The 19,405-nt window shown below is 51.8% G+C and overlaps 1 protein-coding gene across 1 annotated transcript in view; it reads left to right on the forward strand.

Annotated features, from left to right (window-relative positions):
* Positions 1-8,541: 8,541 nt before the first annotated feature.
* tonsl (tonsoku-like, DNA repair protein) overlaps positions 8,542-19,405 on the forward strand; it is a 48,058-nt gene continuing 37,194 nt past the window's right edge. Inside the window, exons 1-6 of the mRNA XM_052016461.1 lie at positions 8,542-8,683; positions 10,479-10,574; positions 12,209-12,351; positions 15,566-15,749; positions 17,515-17,644; positions 18,590-18,761. Of these exons, the coding sequence (XP_051872421.1) occupies positions 8,659-8,683; positions 10,479-10,574; positions 12,209-12,351; positions 15,566-15,749; positions 17,515-17,644; positions 18,590-18,761 (750 nt within the window). The 5' untranslated portion in view covers positions 8,542-8,658. The remainder of the gene's footprint in view (positions 8,684-10,478; positions 10,575-12,208; positions 12,352-15,565; positions 15,750-17,514; positions 17,645-18,589; positions 18,762-19,405) is intronic.

Below are 19,405 nucleotides of genomic sequence, written 5' to 3' on the forward strand. Positions count from 1 at the left end.
GAATCCTTGGACTTGTACACCCAAGGTCCCTCTGTTCCTCACTGCTCCCGAGGGCCCACCATTGATAGTCCTCCCAAACTTCATCACCTTGTACTTGACGGGATTAAATTCTGTCTGCCATTACCCTGCCCACTAACTAACTGATCAAAGTCATTCTGTAACCCAAGACTATCCTCCTCATGACACCAACAATGTTCAAGATTTCTGCAAACTTACTAATCTTATCTGCTACTGATCAAGAACCTGTCAATCTCTGTCTTAAATACACCCAATGACTTGGCCTCCACAGCCGTCTGTGGCAACGAATTCCACAGATTCACCGCCCTCTGGCTGAAGAAATTCCTCCTCATCTCAGTTCTAAAGGGACGTCCCTTTATTCTGAGGTTGTGCCCTCGGATCCTGGACTCTCCCACTGATGGAAACATCCTCTCCACGTCCGCTCTATCCAGGCCTTTCAGTATCCAGGAGGTTTCAATGAGATCCTCCCCCTCATCCTGAATTCCATCGCATCCAGGCCTAGAGACATCAAACGCTCCTCATACATTAACCCTTTAATTCCCAGGATCATCCTTGTAAACCTCCTCTCGACCCTCTCCAATGCCAGCACATCCTTCTTTAGATACGGGACCCAAAACTGCTCACAATACTCCACATGTGGTCTCACCAATGCCTTATAAATCCTCAGCATTACATCCTTGCTTTTATATTCTAGTCCTCTCGAAATGAATGCTAACATTGCATTTGCCTTCCTTACTACCGACTCAACCTGCAAGTTAACCTAAAGGGAACCCTGCACTAGGACTCCCGAGTCCCTCTGCACCTCTGATTTCCAATCACACCCAATCTCTGGATCTGGGCTGGGCTTTCAGCCAATCGGCTGCTGCTCCACACCACCTCCTGCTGGAGGATCTGTTCAGCATCTCTGCCCGTGCTCTCAATGCAGATGTTACCGGCTGTCTGTGCCCAGGCCAGCTCCTAGCTTCAGGCTACTTGCAATGTTTACATATGTACCTTTTTATAAATAAAGACTTTCAGTCACCGGCTGCCTGTGTGGTCTGAAGCCTCACACTGCCATCCTCTGTACAACACACATGCATTCAACACACACACTCACACAATGCGTGCGCATTGGAGACCGTGTTGATGTCTTGGCTGACCACTTTGTCTTACCCTTCAACAGTGGTGATCTGAGTGGTTGGTTCAAGTTTATTACCACGGGCATACACGGTGTAAATGCCATGAAAATGAGCTTTTTTGCAGCAGCAGCACAGCACGTTATAGACATGACACACAAATTACATAAATTAACATAAATTATACATACATGACAAAATAAACATTGCTTGGTTTACTATTGCCGCATGTATCGAGGTAGGTCTAAAACGAACATTGTTCTGCCAATTCATCACATCGGTGCATCGAGGGAGTATACGGGAAAACAATAACTGTCCTGATGGAGGATCTCAACCTGAAACGTTGACTGTTCATTTCCCTCCATAGATGCTGCCTGACCCGCTGAGTTCCTCCAGCACTTTCTGCGTTTTGCAAACAATAACAGAATGCAGAATAAAGTGTTACAGTTACAGAGAAAGCGCAGTGCAGGTAGACAATAAAGTGCAAGGTCGTAACGAGGTAGATTGTGAGGTTAAGAGTCCACCTTATCGCCCTAGGGGACCGTTCAATTGTCTTATAACAGCGGGGTAGAAGCTGTCCTTGAGCCTGGTGGTACGTGCTTTCAGGCTTTTGTATCTTCTGCCCGATGGGAGGGGGGAGAAGAGAGAATGTCCGGGGTGGGTGGGGTATTTGATTATGTTGGCTGCTTTCCCGAGGCAGCGGGAAGTATAGACAGAGTCTGGTTTCCGTGATGTGCTGAGCTGTGTCCACAACTCACTGCAGTTCCAGCGGTCCTGGGCGGAGCAGTTGCCGTCCCAAGCCGTGATGCATCTGGATAGGATGCTTTCTATGGTGAGGGTCAATGGGGACATGCCGAATTTCTTTAGCCTTCTGAGGAAGTAGAGGCACCAGTGCATTTTCTTATGGTGACATTGGTGCACACACTGGAGGTACCCCACAGGTCGATGATAAGTAGTGAAAGCAGGATGGAAAAAACACGACGATGCTGGAGGCACTCAACAGGCCAGGCAGCATCTGTGGAGAAAAGCAGGCGGTCAACGTCTTGGGTCAGGTCCCTTCGTCAGGACAGAAGATAGGAAAAGGGGAAGCCCAGTATATAGGAGGGAAAAGCAGAGCAGTGATAGGTGGACAGAAGAGGGGAGGTGGGGTGGGCACAGGGTGGTGATAGGTAGATGCAGGTAAGAGACAGTGATGGGCAGGTGCGGGGGAGGAGGGGAGAGCAGATCCACCAGGGGATGGGTCAGAGGGAAGGAGGCAGGCGGCAGGGGGGGAGGGGAGGAGAGGGGGAAAATAGATGAAAAAACAGAGGCTAGAAAAGGGAAGAAAAGAAGAGGCAACAGTTGGGGGGGGGGGGGGTGGGATGGGGTTTGGTTGACCTAAAGTGGGAGAGTTCAATGTTCATGCCGTTAGGCTGCAAGGTTCCAAGATGGAAGATGAGGAGCTGTTCCTCCAGTTTGCGCTCGGACTTCTCCCGGCAGTGGAGGAGGCCGAGGACTGACATATCAGTGAGAGTGTGGGAGGGGGAGTTGAAGTGACCGGCAACGGGGAGATGCAGATCGCGGTTACGGATGGAGCGCAGGTGTTCTGCGAAACGGTCACCTAGTCTGTGTTTGGTCTCACCAATGTAGAAGAGGTCCTGACCCGAAACGTTGACCGCCTGCTTTTCTCCACGGATGCTGCCCGGCCTGCTGAGTTCCTGCAGCTTCACCGTGGTTTTCATCTAGATTCCAGCATCTGCAGTCCTTTGTTCATCTAATGAAAGCACAAGTCGGCCATTCAGCCCGTCAGTCCTGCTCGCCCATTTAACAAGACCACAGCCAACCTTCTCCCTCAGCTCCTTCCCTTCCCCGCCCCCCCCCCACCAGATCCCCTCCCCACCCAGATACCTCTCCATCCCGGTTCTGAGTGAACTCAGTGACAGAGCCTCCACAGACTCTGGGGGGAGAATTCCAGAGATTCACCTGTACACCGCCCCCCACCCCTCCCCCTCCGGGTGAAGACATCTCTCCCCATCTCAGTCCTGAATGGCCGACCCCTCATTTCGAGACTGTGCCCCCTGGTCCCAGACCCCTGAGCCGGGGGGAGCTCCCTCCCTGCACCCGGCCTGTTGAACCCTGTAAGTTTCAGTGGGATCTCCCCTCCTTCTTCTACACTCTGGGGAACACAGTCCCTGTTGACTCAGCATCTCCTCGTGCGGCAAACCCGCCGTCCCTGGGACCAGTCCGGTCAATCCTCACCGCACTCCCCCTGTGGCAAATCTGTCTTTTGAATCCTGACTGGTTACGTCACGGTCTGGTACGGCAATTGCAATGCACAGGAACGCAGGAGGCTGCAGGGAGTAGTGGATGCAGCCAGGTCCATCACGGGCACAGCCCTCCCCACCATTGACAACATCTACAGAAGGTGCTGCTTCAAGAAGGTGGCATCTATCATCAAGGATCCCCACATCTGGGCCATGCAAGTCCATCCGTGCTTGGGGAAGGAGACCAGCACTGTCCACGACACCCCCGGTGCGGTCTCACCGAGGCCCTGTACAGCTGCGGTGGGACTTCCTTCCTCCTGTACTCAGACCCTCTGGTAACGACGGCCAATGCACCATTCACCTTCTGAATCACTTGCTACAGCCGCACGTTGGTCTTCAGAGTACAAGGACACATTTCAGAATCAAATTTATTATCACTGACGTAAATGATGTGAAATGTGTTGTTTTGCGGCAGCAGTACGGTGCAAAGACATAAAATTACTATAAATTACAAAAATAAATAAATAGTGCAAAAAGAAGGAATAACGAGGTTCATGGACCATTCAGAAATCCAGAGGTGCTGGAAATCTAAAATAAAAACAGAAAATACTGGAAACACTCAGCAGGTCAGGCAGCTTCTGTGGAGAGAGAAACAAGAGTCAACATTTCAGTTCGAAGGCCGTTTGTCAGAATGGGAGGGAGACAAAAGAAGCTCGTTAAACTGAGGCTCCACACAATCAACAACACCGATTTTCACGTCATCTGCAAACTGATTCTGTTTGTACACCACAATCTGCTGATTCAAGCTCCTTTCTATTGTACAGATGTCATGCGTTATTTAACAGCACTGCCCCACTGCCTTTCCCTTGGAGCTGGCCTCTCTCTGTGTTGGAACTGGAATATCCAGCTTCCAGTTGCAGTTAAGTCAAGCTTATAGTTATGTGCACAAGTGCGGTGAGGTACAGGTACAGTGAAAGACTTGTGCCTGTAGCAGCAGCACGGGCAGGTAGGTACAGAATCAGATTTATTACTGGTATTGGTTTATTATTGTCACTTGTACCAAGGTACAGTGAAAAACTTGTCTTGCATACCGATTGTACAGGTCAATTCATTACACAGTGCCATTACATTGAGTTAGTACAGAGTGCATTGATGTAGTACAGGTAAAAACAATAACAATACAGAGTAAAGTGTCACAGCTACAGAGAAAGTGCAGTGCAATAAGGTGCAAGGTCACAACAAGGTAGATGGTGAGGTCAGAGTCATTACTGAGATATATAATGTGAAATGTGTTGTTTCGAGCAGCAGTCCAGTGCAAGGAGATATAGTTACCACAAGTTACAAAAATAAATAATACCCAAAAAAAAGGAAAAATGAGGTAGTGTTCATGGGTTCATGGACAGTTCAGAAATCTGACGGCGGAGGGGAAGAAGCTGTTCCTGGATCGTTGGGTGTGGGTCTTCAGGCTCCTGTACCTCCTCCCTGATGGTAGTAACGAGAAAAGAGCATATCCTGGGTGGTGAGGGTCCTTAATGATGGATGCCGCCTTCTTGAGGCACCGCCTCTTGAAGATGGTGGGGAGGGTGTGTCCGTGATGGAGCTGGCTGAGTCTACAACCCTCTGCAGCCTCTTGCGATCCTGTGCATCGGAGCCTCTGTACCAGGCGGTGATGCAACCAGTCAGAATGCTCTCCACTGTACATCTATAGAAATTTGCAAGAGTCTTTCGTGACATACCGAATCTCCTCAAACTCCTAATGAAGTAGAGCTGCTGGCGTGCCTTCTTCGTGGTTGCATGTGTTCAGATGGGTTCAGTAATTCTATGTATACTTTATACTGTGTGTTCCAACCATACCCATCTACAACTATGTGTGCTGTAACCTCAGCCACTTTCAAATATAAAGTTAACAATGACCGACATCAATTCTCACACAAGGGAGCATTTCCAAACTTCTCTCCCAGCTCCTGGGCTCCCCAGCCACTGAAAGCAGTTGCTTGCTCCCTCCCTTCCCCTTCATAAGCCTTTAACCTCCCGCATTCCTGAAAATTCAACCCTCGAGTTAACAGGAGGCAGCCAGTGCCGACCACACCTGTGAGGACAGACCAGCTGAAGGTGGATTTCAGGGGTTTTCATAAACTCTTCCCACGGGTGAAAGGTTCTGGCAAGGACACAGAAGCACACCAGTTAGTCACTGTCCTTAGCCAATACTGAAGACAGCTTTCTCATTTAGTTCAATCTCTACTCGACATTTAACCCTTCAAGTCCTGGTAAATCTATGCTAGACAATGTGCAAGACCAATCTATCCTTCCTAAGTAAAGAGGTGATGTACTAGCCGGGGATGGGACCTGTTTCATTGGGGATGTGTGTGGGGGGAGAGGCAGTTGTGTCACTGCCCCAATAAACCTGTTCTTCCCCCCCCCAACTCACAAACAAATCATTCAAGTACAGGCGACCCCCCTTGTTACGGGGGCGGGGGGGGGGGGGTTGTGTTCCTGGAAATTGGTCCATATTATGAATCTGTGTCATCTGCTCATTCATCAAGAAACCCGCATTGAAGAAAAAACAAAGTTTGTGTTGATTTATTTAGTTCTTTTACATAAATGCCAGAAGAACAAATTTTATTCAGTATCTGTGTGCAGTCTGCTGGCCCAGCTGCAGGAAGGATGTCATTAAACTGGAAAGGGGGCAAAAAAGATCTCCAAGGATGTGGCCGGGGTTGGAGGGCTTGAGTTATAAGGCTGGCACTGTTTTTCCTGCAGTGAAGCAGGCTGAGGAGTGCCTTACAGAGGTTTATATAATCATGAGGGGCAGTAAATAAGGTGGACGGTCACAGTCTTTTCCCCAGGGTAGGGGAATTTAAAACTAGAGGGCACAGGTTAAAGGTGAGAGGGGAAAGATTTAAAGGGGGCCTGAGGGGCAACTTCTTCACGCAGAGGACGGTATCAACGTGGAACGAGCTGCCAGAGGAAGTGGTTGAAGCGGGTACATTAACAACATTTAAAAGGCACTCGGACAGGTACATAGATAGAACATAGAACACTACAGCACAGTACAGGCCCTTCGGCCCACAATGTTGTGCCGACATTTTATCCTGCTCCAAGATCTATCTAATCCTTCCCTCCCACATAACCCCCTATTTTTCTATCATTCATGTGGCTATCTAAGAGTCTCTTAAATGTCCCTAATGTATCTGGCCCCACAACCTCTGCCAGCAGAGCGTTCCACGCACCCACCACTCTCTGTGTAAAAAGACACCCCTGACATCCCCCCTTATACCTTCCTCCAATCACCTTAAAATTATGTCCCCTCGTGTTAGCCATTGTCGCCCTGGGAAAAATTCTCTGACTGTCCACTCAATCTATGCCTCTTATCATCTTGTACACCTCTATCAAATCACCTCTCATCCTCCTTCCCTCCAAAGAGAAGAGCCCTAGCTCGCTAACCTATCCTCATAAGACATAATCCCCAATCCAGGCAGCATCCTGGTAAATCTCCTCTGCACCCTCTCTAAAGCTTCCACATCCTTCCTATAATAAGGTGACCAGAACTGAACACAATACTCCAAGTGTGGTCTGACCAGAGTTCTATAGAGCTGTAACATCACCTCACAGCTGTTGAACTCAATACCCCAACTAATGAAGGCCAACACACCACACGCCTTCTTAACAACCCTTCCACATCCTCATCCAAGTCATTTATAAAAATCACAAAGAGCAGGGGTCCCAGAACAGATCCCTGCGAAACACCACTGGTCACCGACCTCCAGGCAGAATATGCTCCATCGACAACCACCCTCTGTCTTCTATGGGCGAGCCAATTCTGAATCCAGGTTTCCCTGGATCCCATGCCTCCTGACATTCTGAATGAGCCTTCCATGAGGAACCTTATCAAATGCCTTACTAAAATCCATGTACACCACATCCACTGCTCTACCTTCATCAGTGTGCTTTGTCACATCCTCAAAGACTTCAAATCAGGTTCATGAGGCACGACCTGCCCCTCACAAAGCCATGCTGACTGTCCCTAACCAGCCTATGCTTCTCTAAATGCCCATAAATCCTGCCTCTAAGAATCTTCTCCAGTAATTTGCCCACCACTGAAGTAAGACTCACTGGTCTGTAATTCCCAGGGTTATCCCTACTGCCTTTCTTAAACAAAGGAACAACATTTGCCACCCTCCAATCATCCAGCACTACTCCTGTGGCCAGTGAGGACGCAAAGATCATCGCCAAAGGCTCAGCAATCTCTTCCCTCGCTTCCCGTAATAACCTTGGATATATCCCATCTGGGCCCGGTGACTTATCTATCCTAATGTTTCTGAATAGTTCCAGCACATCCTCTATCCTGACATCGACATGCCCTAACGTATCAGCCTGTCGTACACCGTCCTCACAAATGTCAAGGTCTCTCTCTCTGGTGAATACTGAAGCAAAGTATTTATTAAGGACCTCCTCTACCTCTTCCGACTCCAGGCACATGGTTCCTCTTTTATCCCTGATCGGTCCTGCCCTCGCTCTAGTCATCCTCCTGTTCTTCACATACATGCAACGGTTTAGAGGAATATGGGCCAAATGCAGGTAAATGGGTGTAGGTTAGATGGGCATCTTGGTCGGCATGGACCGGTTGGGCCGAAGGGCCTGTCTCCGTGCTGTGTGGCTCCATGTCCCTCTATGTTTTGGAGCGGGATTTGTGAATTCTGTAAGGGCGGATTTCCGTAACCCGAAGGACCGTAACGCGGGGGCAGCCTGCCCACGTCAGTTCTTGAGCTGGCTCCGTTCGCTGGTCCCATCAGGATCACCGACCCCGCCGGCAGCGGGCGAGGAGAAGGGGCTGGGTGGTCCGGGGACCGGGCTCCGGGGGCCGGGGACCGAGGGGCCACCGGACGGAGCGACCGTCCCTCCGTCTCCCGGCTCCTTCAGCTGATCGGCCCTACAGGCTCCGCCCATTCCACGCTGCTAGCCAATCAGGTTCGAGATAGTACTTTCCAGCCAATGAGGTGTGAGGCAGGCGCAGCCTATCCGAAGCGTGGGCCTTTGAATCTCCTCCAATAAGGAGTGGTGGGCGGGATCTCTGTCACGGCCAATGAGACGCGTCGTCAGGTAGTGGGCGAGGCCCCCTGCCGCGTTTTCAAGGTTCAGCCAATGGGCTGGCGCGGATCGCACTCGGTCCACCAATAGGAGGGCGCGCTGATGAGCCGCTCAGCCAATGGGAGGTCCGGGCGGGAGCGCGGGTTTCGGCCTGGAGTCCGCGGCCTCGGATCTCGGGCTTCAGGCGGCCGAAGATGAGCGAAGGCCGGGAGGTGAAACGTGAGTGGGCGCGGCGCTCCCTCACCTCCCCGCCCCGCTCCCTCACCGGCGCGGAGCTCCCTCACCGGCTCTTCCTCCCCTTCCTGCTCCGCGCTCCCTCACCGGCCCTCCCACGGCGCGGCGCTCCCTCCCCGCCCCGCTCCCTCACCGGCCCTCCCTCCCTTTCCTGCTCCGCGCTCCCTCACCGGCCCTCCCCTTCCCGCTCCGCGCTCCCTCACCGGCCCTCCCTCTGCGCCGCGCTCCCTCAGCGGCGCTCCCTCACCGGCCCTCCCTCTGCGCCGCGCTCCCTCACCGGCCCTCCCTCTGCGCCGCGCTCCCTCAGCGGCGCTCCCTCACCGGCCCTCCCTCTGCGCCGCGCTCCCTCACCGGCCCTCCCTCTGCGCCGCGCTCCCTCAGCGGCGCTCCCTCACCGGCCCTCCCTCTGCGCCGCGCTCCCTCACCAGCCCTCCCTCTGCTCCGCGCTCCCTCACCAGCCCTCCCTCTGCGCCGCGCTCCCTCAGCGGCGCTCCCTCACCGGCCCTCCCTCTGCGCCGCGCTCCCTCACCAGCCCTCCCTCTGCGCCGCGCTCCCTCACCAGCCCTCCCTCTGCGCCGCGCTCCCTCAGCGGCGCTCCCTCACCGGCCCTCCCTCTGCGCCGCGCTCCCTCACCAGCCCTCCCTCTGCGCCGCGCTCCCTCAGCGGCGCTCCCTCACTAGCTGAGTCAGTCGTTCCTGGAGCGGTAATCCAGATGCCTGGGCTAATAATGTAGAGGTTCTCTTCACCTGGTTTCAGAGAAGTTGCCCACCAAGCTGTCAGGGTTACCTGGTTCACTCGTGTCCTCCAGGGCAGGAACCCCACCGTCCTTGTTTAATCGGGACCCTTCAGTGTCTCCAGTCTCTGTTGCGGGAGAGTCATGGTGGCTGCAAGGTAGAGGAGACGGTCTGGATACCCGGTGAAGTGTGGTGACTAAGGGTTGAGATGTTTCACTTGGAAAGGCAGAGACTAATCAGGCAGCCAACGTGGTTTTGTCAAGGGCGTATTCTGTCGGACCGCATTTGATTGAACTTTTTGAAGAGGTAACAAAGTGTATTGATGAGGGTGGGGTAGTAGATGTGATATACATGGACTTTAGTGAGCCTTTGACAAGGTCCCACATGGGAGAGTGATTCAAAAGGTTAGGGCCATGGGATCCAGGGCAAGTTGGCAAACCGGATCCAAAACTGGCTTGGCAGTAGGAGACAGAGGGCAATGGTAGTGGGTTACTTTTACCATTGGATGTCTGTGACTAGTGGTGTCCCACAAGGATTGGTGATGGGACCCTTGCTGTTTGTGATATTCGTGAAAATGATGTGGGTGTAGGAGGCACTGTCAGTAATTTCTCAGATGATGTGAAGGTTGACAGTTGTTGATAGTGTGGAGGGCACTCTTAGGCTGCAGGGTGAAAGCGATGTGTGGGTGAAATGGGCTGAGAAATGGCAGATGGAGTTTAATCCAGACAAGTGTGAGGTGATGCATTTTGGGAGCACTAATGAGGCTAGGACATACGCCATAAATGGAAGGGTCTTCGGGAGTATTGCCTGCACTGCACTTTTCTCTGTAACTAACACTTTATTCTGCATTCTGCTTTTCTTCTGCATTACCTCAATGTACCTATGTATGGAATGATCTGTCTGGATACCATGTAAACAAATATTTTCACCATACCTCGGCACATGTGACAATAATAAACCAATTACCACTGACTAGATTGTGGTATGGAGAGCCAGCATGAATGCTGGAGAGTGGTCTCCTGACTCTTGTGTGCCTCTGTTTACAGACCTGGAGAAGGCCAAGTTAAAAGCCCAGAAAAGCCACAACCTGAGGGAGGAAGCGAATCTGTGCAACCAGCTGGGCGAAGTGCTGGCCAAGCAAGGTGGGTCCTGGTGATGGGGCGGGTGATGGGGTAACAGAGGTGTAGGGTACGAGGGCCCAGTGTGCAACACCGAGGCTGCTGTGGAGGACAGAGGGGAGCTGGGGGTGGGCTGTTGGTGCAGGACTGGAGGTTTGGGAAGTTGAAGGGTTGTGCTGCCCCTGGCCTGGATTGTGATTTGAGTATGGAAACAGCATGGAAACAGGCCCTTTAGCCCAACTCATCTGTGCCGACCTCAGTGCCTTCCTGAGCCAGTCCCATTTGCCTGTGTTTGGCCCATATCCCTCTAAACCTTTCCTATCCATGTACCTGTCCAAATGTGTGTTAAACACTGTAATTGTACCTGCCCCTACTACTTCCTCTGGGAGCTCATTCCACATACCCACCACCCTCTGTGTGGAAAAACTTGCCCCTCGGTTCCCTTTAAATCTCTCGCCTCTCACCTTAAACCAAGACCTTCTAGTTTTAGACTCCCCTACCTTGGGGGAAAAAGTCTGTGTCCATCCACCCTATGACCCTGATGATTTTATAAACCTCTATAAGGTCACCTCTCAGGCTCCTTCACTCCAGGGAAAACAGTCCCAGCCTGTTCAACCCCTCCTTATAACTCAAGCCCTCTGGTCCCGGTAACATCCTTGTGAATTTTTTCTGCACTGTCTCTAGCTTAATCACGTCCTTCCTATAGCAGGGGCACCAGAACTGCACACAGTACTCCAACTGCTCCACTGCACTGCCATCTCATCCCCGCCCCTGAGCCACAGTTCTGGGACCTGGGGTGACTCCTGTGTCGTTCCCTGGTGATGACAAACTCTGAACAGTAGCTGCCGGAGGAAGGTGTGCTTGGACATGAGGTTAGGGACTTGAGAAGAGAGGCTGTGAGAGGGCGAAAGGAGACAGTGGCTCAAGGGTACATGTGGTGGGCCGAACTGTACTTTCTCCTTGCTCTGACACCATTTTGTTTGAGTGGAGTGGAGAATGCTTTGACTTGTGCTGTCAGGTGAATTGGCTACCATAAGATACAAGAGCAGAATTAGGCCATTCGGCTCATCGAGTCTGCTCCACCATTCAATTGCGGCTGATTTTTTTTTTAACCCCATTCTCCCACCTTCTCCCCATAACCCTTAACCCCTAAACCTCTTAACAATCAAGAACCTATCAATCTTTGTCTTAAATACACCCAATGACTTGGCCTCCACAGCCCTCTGTGGCACAAATTCCACAGATTCACCGCACTCTGGCTGAAGAAATTCCTCTTCAACTCAGTTCTAAAGGGATGTCCCTTTATTCTGAGGCTGTGCTCTTGGATCCGGGAATCTCCTACTGATGGAAACATCCTCCCCACATCCACTCTATCCAGGCCTTTCAGTATCTGGTGGGTTTCAATGAGATTCCCCCTCCCTCCCCATCCTCCTGAACTCCATCAGGGACATCAAACACCCCTCATACGTTAAGCCTTTCATTCCCGGGATCATTCTTGACCAGTCAGTCAGTGGAACTGGCTAATGTCGACTCTAAATAACAGGGTTCAAGAATCGTTAAGAACATGATCACATGTTGAACGGATCCATTGCTTGACTCTGCTGTCTCCAGCTCCCCCTAATGTTTCCCTCCTCCTCCATAATTCTTTCCCTCACCAGGCCAGTTCCAGAGGGCCATCGAGGAGCACAGGCAAGAGCTGCAGCTGTCAGAGGTGCTGAATGATGTGATCGGCTGTGCAATTGCCAACCGGAAGATCGGGGAATGCCTCGCAGAGTTGGGGAGCTACCCGGCTGCGCTGGAGGTACAGGGGGTGTGCTGTTTGTCACGGGCGGGCTGGGAGAAACGCCACACGGAACACAGGGAAAATGGAAAGTACTGGGAATCTCTCCGGAATGTCGGAGGCGGGGGGGAGACCTGATAGAAGTTTAAATAAAAAAAAAAGAGGTATAGACAGGATCCTTTTCCCAGGGTGGAAATGTCAAATACAAGAGGGCATGGGCTTAAGGTAAGGGGAAAGTTTAAAGGAGATGTGCAGGGCAATTTTGTTCTTTTACAGAGTGGTGGGTGCTTGGAACGAGCTGCCAGGGGTGGTGGTGGAGGCAGATACGATGATGCTGTTTGAGAGACTTTTAGATAGACTCATGAATCTGCAGAAAATGGAGCGATGTGGATCATGTGCAGGCAGAAGGGATTAGATTAATTCAGCATCGTGTTCAGCACAGACATGGTGACCTGAAGGGTCTGTTCCTGTGCTGTTCTGTGTCTCTCCTCAGCAGGTCGGGCAGCAGCTGTGGAGAGACACAGACAGGAATGGCTGGAAGTGCTGTGGTGTTGGGCACCACGACTAGGCCAGTGCCTCTGCTGCCAATTCCCATGGGTCACACATGTACAGGCACCCTGGGCCCTGTTCTCCTGGAAACCCATGCAGTCCACAACAACTCCCAATGCCTTTAGCAAACGGTCCCAAGATGGGCATGGGAACTTTGGGAAATGGGAATCGGCACTGAGTTCTGTGGCTGGTGCCTTGACCACCGATGGTTGACCACCCCTCGATTCACTTGGTCATTACCCAAGTGCTGCCTTTGCTGCAGTTTTTCCCTCCGGAACAGAAATGTTCCAATTGACAGAGGCAGGAGTCAGCTAGTCACCCCCAGTTCCTGCTCCAGCACTCAATAACAGAAAAGGTTCATAAGGATGTTGCTAGAACTGGAGGGCTTGTGTTACAAGGAGAGGCTGGATAGGCTGGGACTGTTTTCCCTGGAGTGAAGGAGGTCGAGGGGTTTACAAAATCATGTGTGTCATAGATAAGGTGAATGGTCACAGTTTTTTCCCAGGGTAGGGGAGTCTAAAACTAGAGGACATGGGTTTAAGGTGAGAGGGGAAAGATTTTGTAGCGGCTAGCTACACACTATGAAATGAAGATACAGAGTCGCTGGTCTCAAAATCAGAGGTCGAATGCAGACCCGGAGCGCAGTGCGCCTTTAATAGCTGAAAACTTCCCGTGCTGACATCACGTGCGGGTCACCTGACCTTCCCGCGCGCGGGCTTTCCCAGCCCAACGCTAGGGAAGAAGGAGGGCCCTGCGCCATCTTGGATCGGGGCCTCCGACGACGTTGCAATGTTGGGAGCCGGTTCGAATGCGGGTGCGGTGAGTCGCTACAATTTAAAGGGGACCTGAGGGCAAAATGGTTTGGATATATGGAGTGAGCTGTCAGAGAAAGTGGTAGAGGTGGGTACAATTTTATCATTTAAAAGACATTTGGATGGGTACATGGATAGGAAAGGTTTGGAGGGATATGGGCCAAGTGCAAGAAAACAGGATTAGCTTATACAGGCATCCTGGTTAACATGAAGGAGTTGGGCTGAAGGGCCTGTCTCTGTGAATAAGCTCGTGGCCACATGGGGATTGGTATTGGTTTATTATTGTCACTTGTACCGAGGTACAGTGAAAAGCTTGCCTTACAAACCAATCGTACAGGTCAATTCATTACACAGTGCAGTTACATTGAGTCAGTACAGAGTGCATTGATGTAGCACAGGTAAAAACGATAACAGTACAGAGTAAAGTGTTACAGCTACAGAGAAAGTGCAGTGCAATAAGGTGCAGGGTCATGACAAGGTAGATCGTGAGGTCATATTCCATCTCACTGTATAAGGGAACTGTTCAATAGTCTTATCACAGTGGGATAGAAGCTGTCCTTAAGTCTGGTGGTACGTGCCCTCAGGCTCCTGTATCCTCTACCTGATGGAAGAGGAGAGAAGAGAGAATGTCCCGGGGGGGTGGGGTCTTTGATTATGCTGGCTGCTTCACCAAGACAACGAGAGGTAAAGACAGTCCAAGGAGGGGAGGCTGGTGTCCGTAATGCTCTCGGCTGTGACCACAACTCTCTGCAGCTTCTTGCGGTCCTGGGCAGAGCAGTTGCTGTACAAAGCCGTGATACATCCAGATAGGATGCTTTCTATGGTTCATCAGTAAAAGTTGGTGAGAGTCAAAGGGGACAAACCAAATTTCTTCAGCCTCCTGAGGAAGTAGAGGCACTGGTGAGCTTCCTTGGCCGTGGCTTCTACATGATTTGACCATGACAGGTTGTTGGTGATGTTCACTCCCAGCAACTTGGAACTTGAAGTTCTCAGCCCTCTCAAGCTCAGCACCATTGATGTAGACAGGTGCATGTACACCACCCCCTTTCCTGAAGTCAATGACCAGCTCTTTTGTTTTGTTGACATTGAGGGAAAGGTTGTTGTCATGACACCATTCCACTAAGCTCGCTATCTCCTTCCTGTACTCCGACTCATCGCTGTTTGAGATACGGCCTACAACGGTGGTATCATCTGCAAACTTGTAGATGGAGTTAGAGCAGAATTTGGCCACACAGTCATGAGTGTGTAGGGAGTAGAGTAGAGGGCTGAGGATGCACCCTTGTGGGGCACCAGTGTTGAGAATAATCGTGCTGGAGGTATTGCTGCCTATCCTCACTGATTGCCATCTGTTTGTTAGAAAGTCAAGGATCCAGTTACAGAGGGAGGTGTTGAGCCCTAGGTCTCATAGTTTGGTGACAAGCTTGCTTGGGATTATTGTATTGAAGGCAGAGCTGTAGTCAATAAACAATAGTCTAACGTAGGTGTCTTTACTGTCCAGATGCTCCAGAGCTGAGTGTAGGGCCAGGGAGATGACATCTGCTGTAGACCTGTTTCGGCGATAGGTGAATTGCAATGGGTACAGGTTGTCAGGATGGTAGCCTCACGACCCTCTGTGTGAGTAACTGCTCCCTGAGTAGCCCACACCACCCAGCTCTCATTTCAAGGTTGTGCCCCATGTGGACCCCCCACCAGTAGGTGGTCTGAATTCCCCATCACAAATTGCTTCAACATTTCAAGAACGGTGGTCACACTGACCCTCCTTCCCCTCGAGGAGGGGAGCAGGAGAGTAGACCCATTGTGGGAGTGTTTGTGCTAGCCTCTGGTGTAATCCCATGGCCCTGACACACACATGAGATCTCCCCATTCCTCTCCAGCATCAGCGCAAGCACCTGCAATTGGCCTGTTCCGTGGCCAATGACGTAGAGGAGCAGCGAGCCTGGGCTACCATTGGCCGGACGTACCTCTTTATCTACGAAACCAACCAGTCAAGTGAGTCGCTGCAGGAGGCGGAGAATGCTTTCCGGAAAAGCCTGGCTATCGTCGACACCAAGCTGGAAGGTAGGATGTGGGAAGGTGGGAAATAGGTGTTCCTACTTCCTCCCCACACTCACCCCGTGGAGTGAGGTGGCTGACGAGATCGATGAACGAAGGGTTGTAATCCTATTTTAAGGATCTTATTACCTCTGACCAGGTCAGTCGACCATCCCATCCTCCTGCCACTGTTCCCCTCTCTCTCTTCTCAGTGTAGACCCAGGGCACTTGCCGTCAGCCCAGGATGTCCCGAAGTGGTTTCACACCTCAGTGTAGCCTTGCAGATGTTGTGATACTTCATCTGTCATGCCCCTGCTGCGGTGTGGCACTCCCAGCCATGCTGTGGCTTGGCATTTCATATCATTCATATTTCCTCATGGCAGAGGTGACATTCACCCCATCGAATCTATGCTAGCTCATAGGGCAATCCCATTCCCCACCAGTTTTCCCTAAGACCTAATCTCCCCATCAACTCCCCCTAGATTCTACCACACACACACACACACGACAATCTACAGCAGCCAATTAACCCACCGACCCGCGCATTGTTGGGATGTGGGAGGAAACCGGAGCACCCGGGGGAAACTCGTGCGGTCACAGGGAGAATGTGCAAACTCCACACAAACAGCACCAGAGGTCGGGATTGAACGCGGATTGCTGCAGCTGTGAACCATGAGCTCTACCAGTGTGAAGTGAGGAAACTCCCCACAGGGAACAGGACCACATGTTAACAAGGGGCAGTGTCAAGGGAGCAGCGAGCATATTGTCGGGCAAGCCCTGATCGACTTCCCCGACAGCCCTAATTGATGGAGAGTCTCTTCCTCAATGGCCACACCTCCCTCCTCTGAATCTCTGGAGACAGATCCAGAGTCGTGGCTGACCTCCTCTCTCCGCGGTCCACCCTCCCCCCCCCCCCCCCCCCCCCACTGGACTTAGGCAGCAACAGCACCACTGGGATCTGTCCAGGGATCAACTGCAACACTAACCTCCCTGCGCTGCAGGAACAGGACTATTCACTGATGCAGTGCAGGATGTGACCATTCACCTCATCTGTTTTGTTCGTGTTCGACCTAGCTCCTGCCCTTTGTCCTTTACTGAGTAAATCGGTCTCTGTCCATAGCAGGCTTCAGTCACTGTGCCTTCTCTGGACGTGGGTCAGTACAGCTCAGGAATAGGCCCTTCGGCCCACCATGTCTGTGCCAACCATGATGCTAAATTAAATTAATCCCATCTGATCCATGTGCCCCATTCCCTGCCTGTTCAAGTGTCTGTCTAAGTGCCTCTTAAATGTCTCTATCATATCCGCTTCCCTTGGCAGCCTGTTCCAGGAACCCACCACTCTGTTTTTATATATTAAAAAAAAACTTGCCTCACAAATCCCCCTCTCGCTTTAAATCTATGTCCTCTAGTATTTGCCACTTTCACCCAGGGAGAAACACTCTGACCGTTGACTCTATCTATTCCCCTCATAATTTGAAATACTTCTATCAGCCTCCAACACTCCAGAGAGAACAACCCAAGTTTGTCTGACCTCTGCTTATAGCTCATGCCCTCTGATCCAGGCAGCATCCTGGTGAACCTCTCCTGCACCCTCTCCAAAGCCCCCCACACCCTTCCTGTGACGGGACAACCAGAACTGTACGCAATATGCCAAATGGGCCCTGACTGAAGTTTTGTGCAGCTGCAACACGATTCCCAGCTGTTAGACTCAACATGCTGACCGATGAAGGCAAGTGTGTCGGACTCCTTCACTGCCATATCCACCTGTGTTGTCACTTGTTCTCTGTGGCAGGGCAAGTCTTCCAGCACGAGCTGAGCGAGATGCGCGCCAGGCTGTACCTCAACCTGGGCTTCCTCTTCGACATCATGAAGGACCCAGTCAGATGCAACCGCTACATCCGCAAGAGCATCTACATCGCTGAGTAAGTTCTGGGCATGGACCCTGGCACCAACTTAACCGGCCCCTTGTGTGTGCATCAGTGAAGGCTGCAGCCAGGCCCTCCCACCCCTCAGAGACCAGCTCAGGCTTTCTCTAATACACAGAAATAAGGGCTGGTTAACGCCGAGCTGTGTGACCAAACACATTGTACCTCCCGGCCCGCGACCCCCCTCTCCCCCTCCCCGTGGCCCAGCGAGGCAAGAGGCAGAGGAAACCCAGTGATGAGAGATGGGGAACCTGGGCCAAATGAGATGGGTCCAGGAGTTTGCCCAGCCCAGCTGATGGTGACCGTCCGTGTGTTGCTACCTTCACCCAGCTGTAACGAGACCCTCTCATCCATCCTGTCAGCCAGGAACACGTCCCCGAGGCAAAACTCTGCGATCCCGGAAATCTGAGCAGGTCAAACTCCCTTCACCCTCGAGCAGGTTTATGTCCCCTCCGGCTCCTGTTGTGCTTTAAAGAGCTCTTTTTTTTAAAAAAAATGTCCTCAGCAGGTCAGATGGCATCTGTGGAGAGAGGAGCAGGATCAATGCCTCACTTGGCCTTTCAACAGAATGTTTCCGCTGGGGGTGCCCAACCCACTGACTGTTCCCAGAACTAATGTTCTGCGACACGTTCTGTTTCCGATCCAGCCTGTTCCTGCACTCCCACAGATTGCCCTCCCTAGTCACTCATAAGGTGCCCGAATAATGCAGTGTGGCAGTGACCCCGAGCGAGCTCCTTCCCAGTCTGTGTGCCTGAGGGCACAGAGGAGCATCTCCACCCCTCCCTTCTGACGGATGGCGAGGCGCAAGTTTCACGCTCTGAGAGTGCCCTTGGAGCCTTCCTCCTGGTTCATTACTAGCCCATTACCACTGGGGTACGGCGCAGAAAGAGGCCACTCAGCCCATCCATCCCACCACTAACCTTGGCTCGTGTTGTCCTCCAGGCAGAACAAGTTGTACGAGGATCTGTACCGGGCCAACGTCAACCTGGGGAGCATCCACTGCCGCAACGGCGAGCACGCCAGGGCCGTCCGCTGGCTTGAGGCGGCCAAGGAGTGCGCCAGGAAGATGAAGGAGAAGTTCATGGAGAGCGAGTGTTTCAGCAGCATCGGGCAGGTGGGTGAGAGGGAGGGGACATGCGAGGGAGGCAAGGGCCAATGCCAGCCACCCCGGGGCCACTACACCCCGGACACAAGACTTTCCATCCCATCCCTACGTCATTTCAGAATCAGCTTTATGATCACTGACTTGTATGTCATGAAATCTGATGTAATTCAGCAGCAGAACACTGCAAAGATGTAAAAATTACTATAAATTACAAAATAAATAAATAAAATGTGCAAAGAAAAAAGGAATAATGAGGAAGTGTTCATGAACAGTTCAGAAATCTGACGGGTAGGGGAAGAAGCTGTTCCTGAATCGTTGGGTGTGGGTCTTCAGGCTCCTGTTCCTCCTCCCCGATGGTAGTAACGAGAAGAGGGCATGTCCTGGGTGGTGAGGGTCCTTAGTGATGGATGCTACCTTCATGAGGCACTGTCTCTTGAAGATGTCCTCGATGGTTGTTCCTGTGTGAATAGTTGCAGAACCAGCGCCAATCCCAGGCACTCACCTTGCCTATTTCTGTCTCTGCCCATTACCCTTCGGCCCAACATCCATGCTGACCAAGGTGTCTTCCTGTCTCCCATCACTCCGCTAAGTTTATGGCCAGGGTGGTCCACCTTCTATTCCACCAACTTTAGCCAATGACCCCGAATGGGCGA

Source organism: Pristis pectinata, chromosome 5 (genome assembly GCF_009764475.1).
Source record: "Pristis pectinata isolate sPriPec2 chromosome 5, sPriPec2.1.pri, whole genome shotgun sequence".
NCBI classification, from domain to species: domain Eukaryota; kingdom Metazoa; phylum Chordata; class Chondrichthyes; order Rhinopristiformes; family Pristidae; genus Pristis; species Pristis pectinata.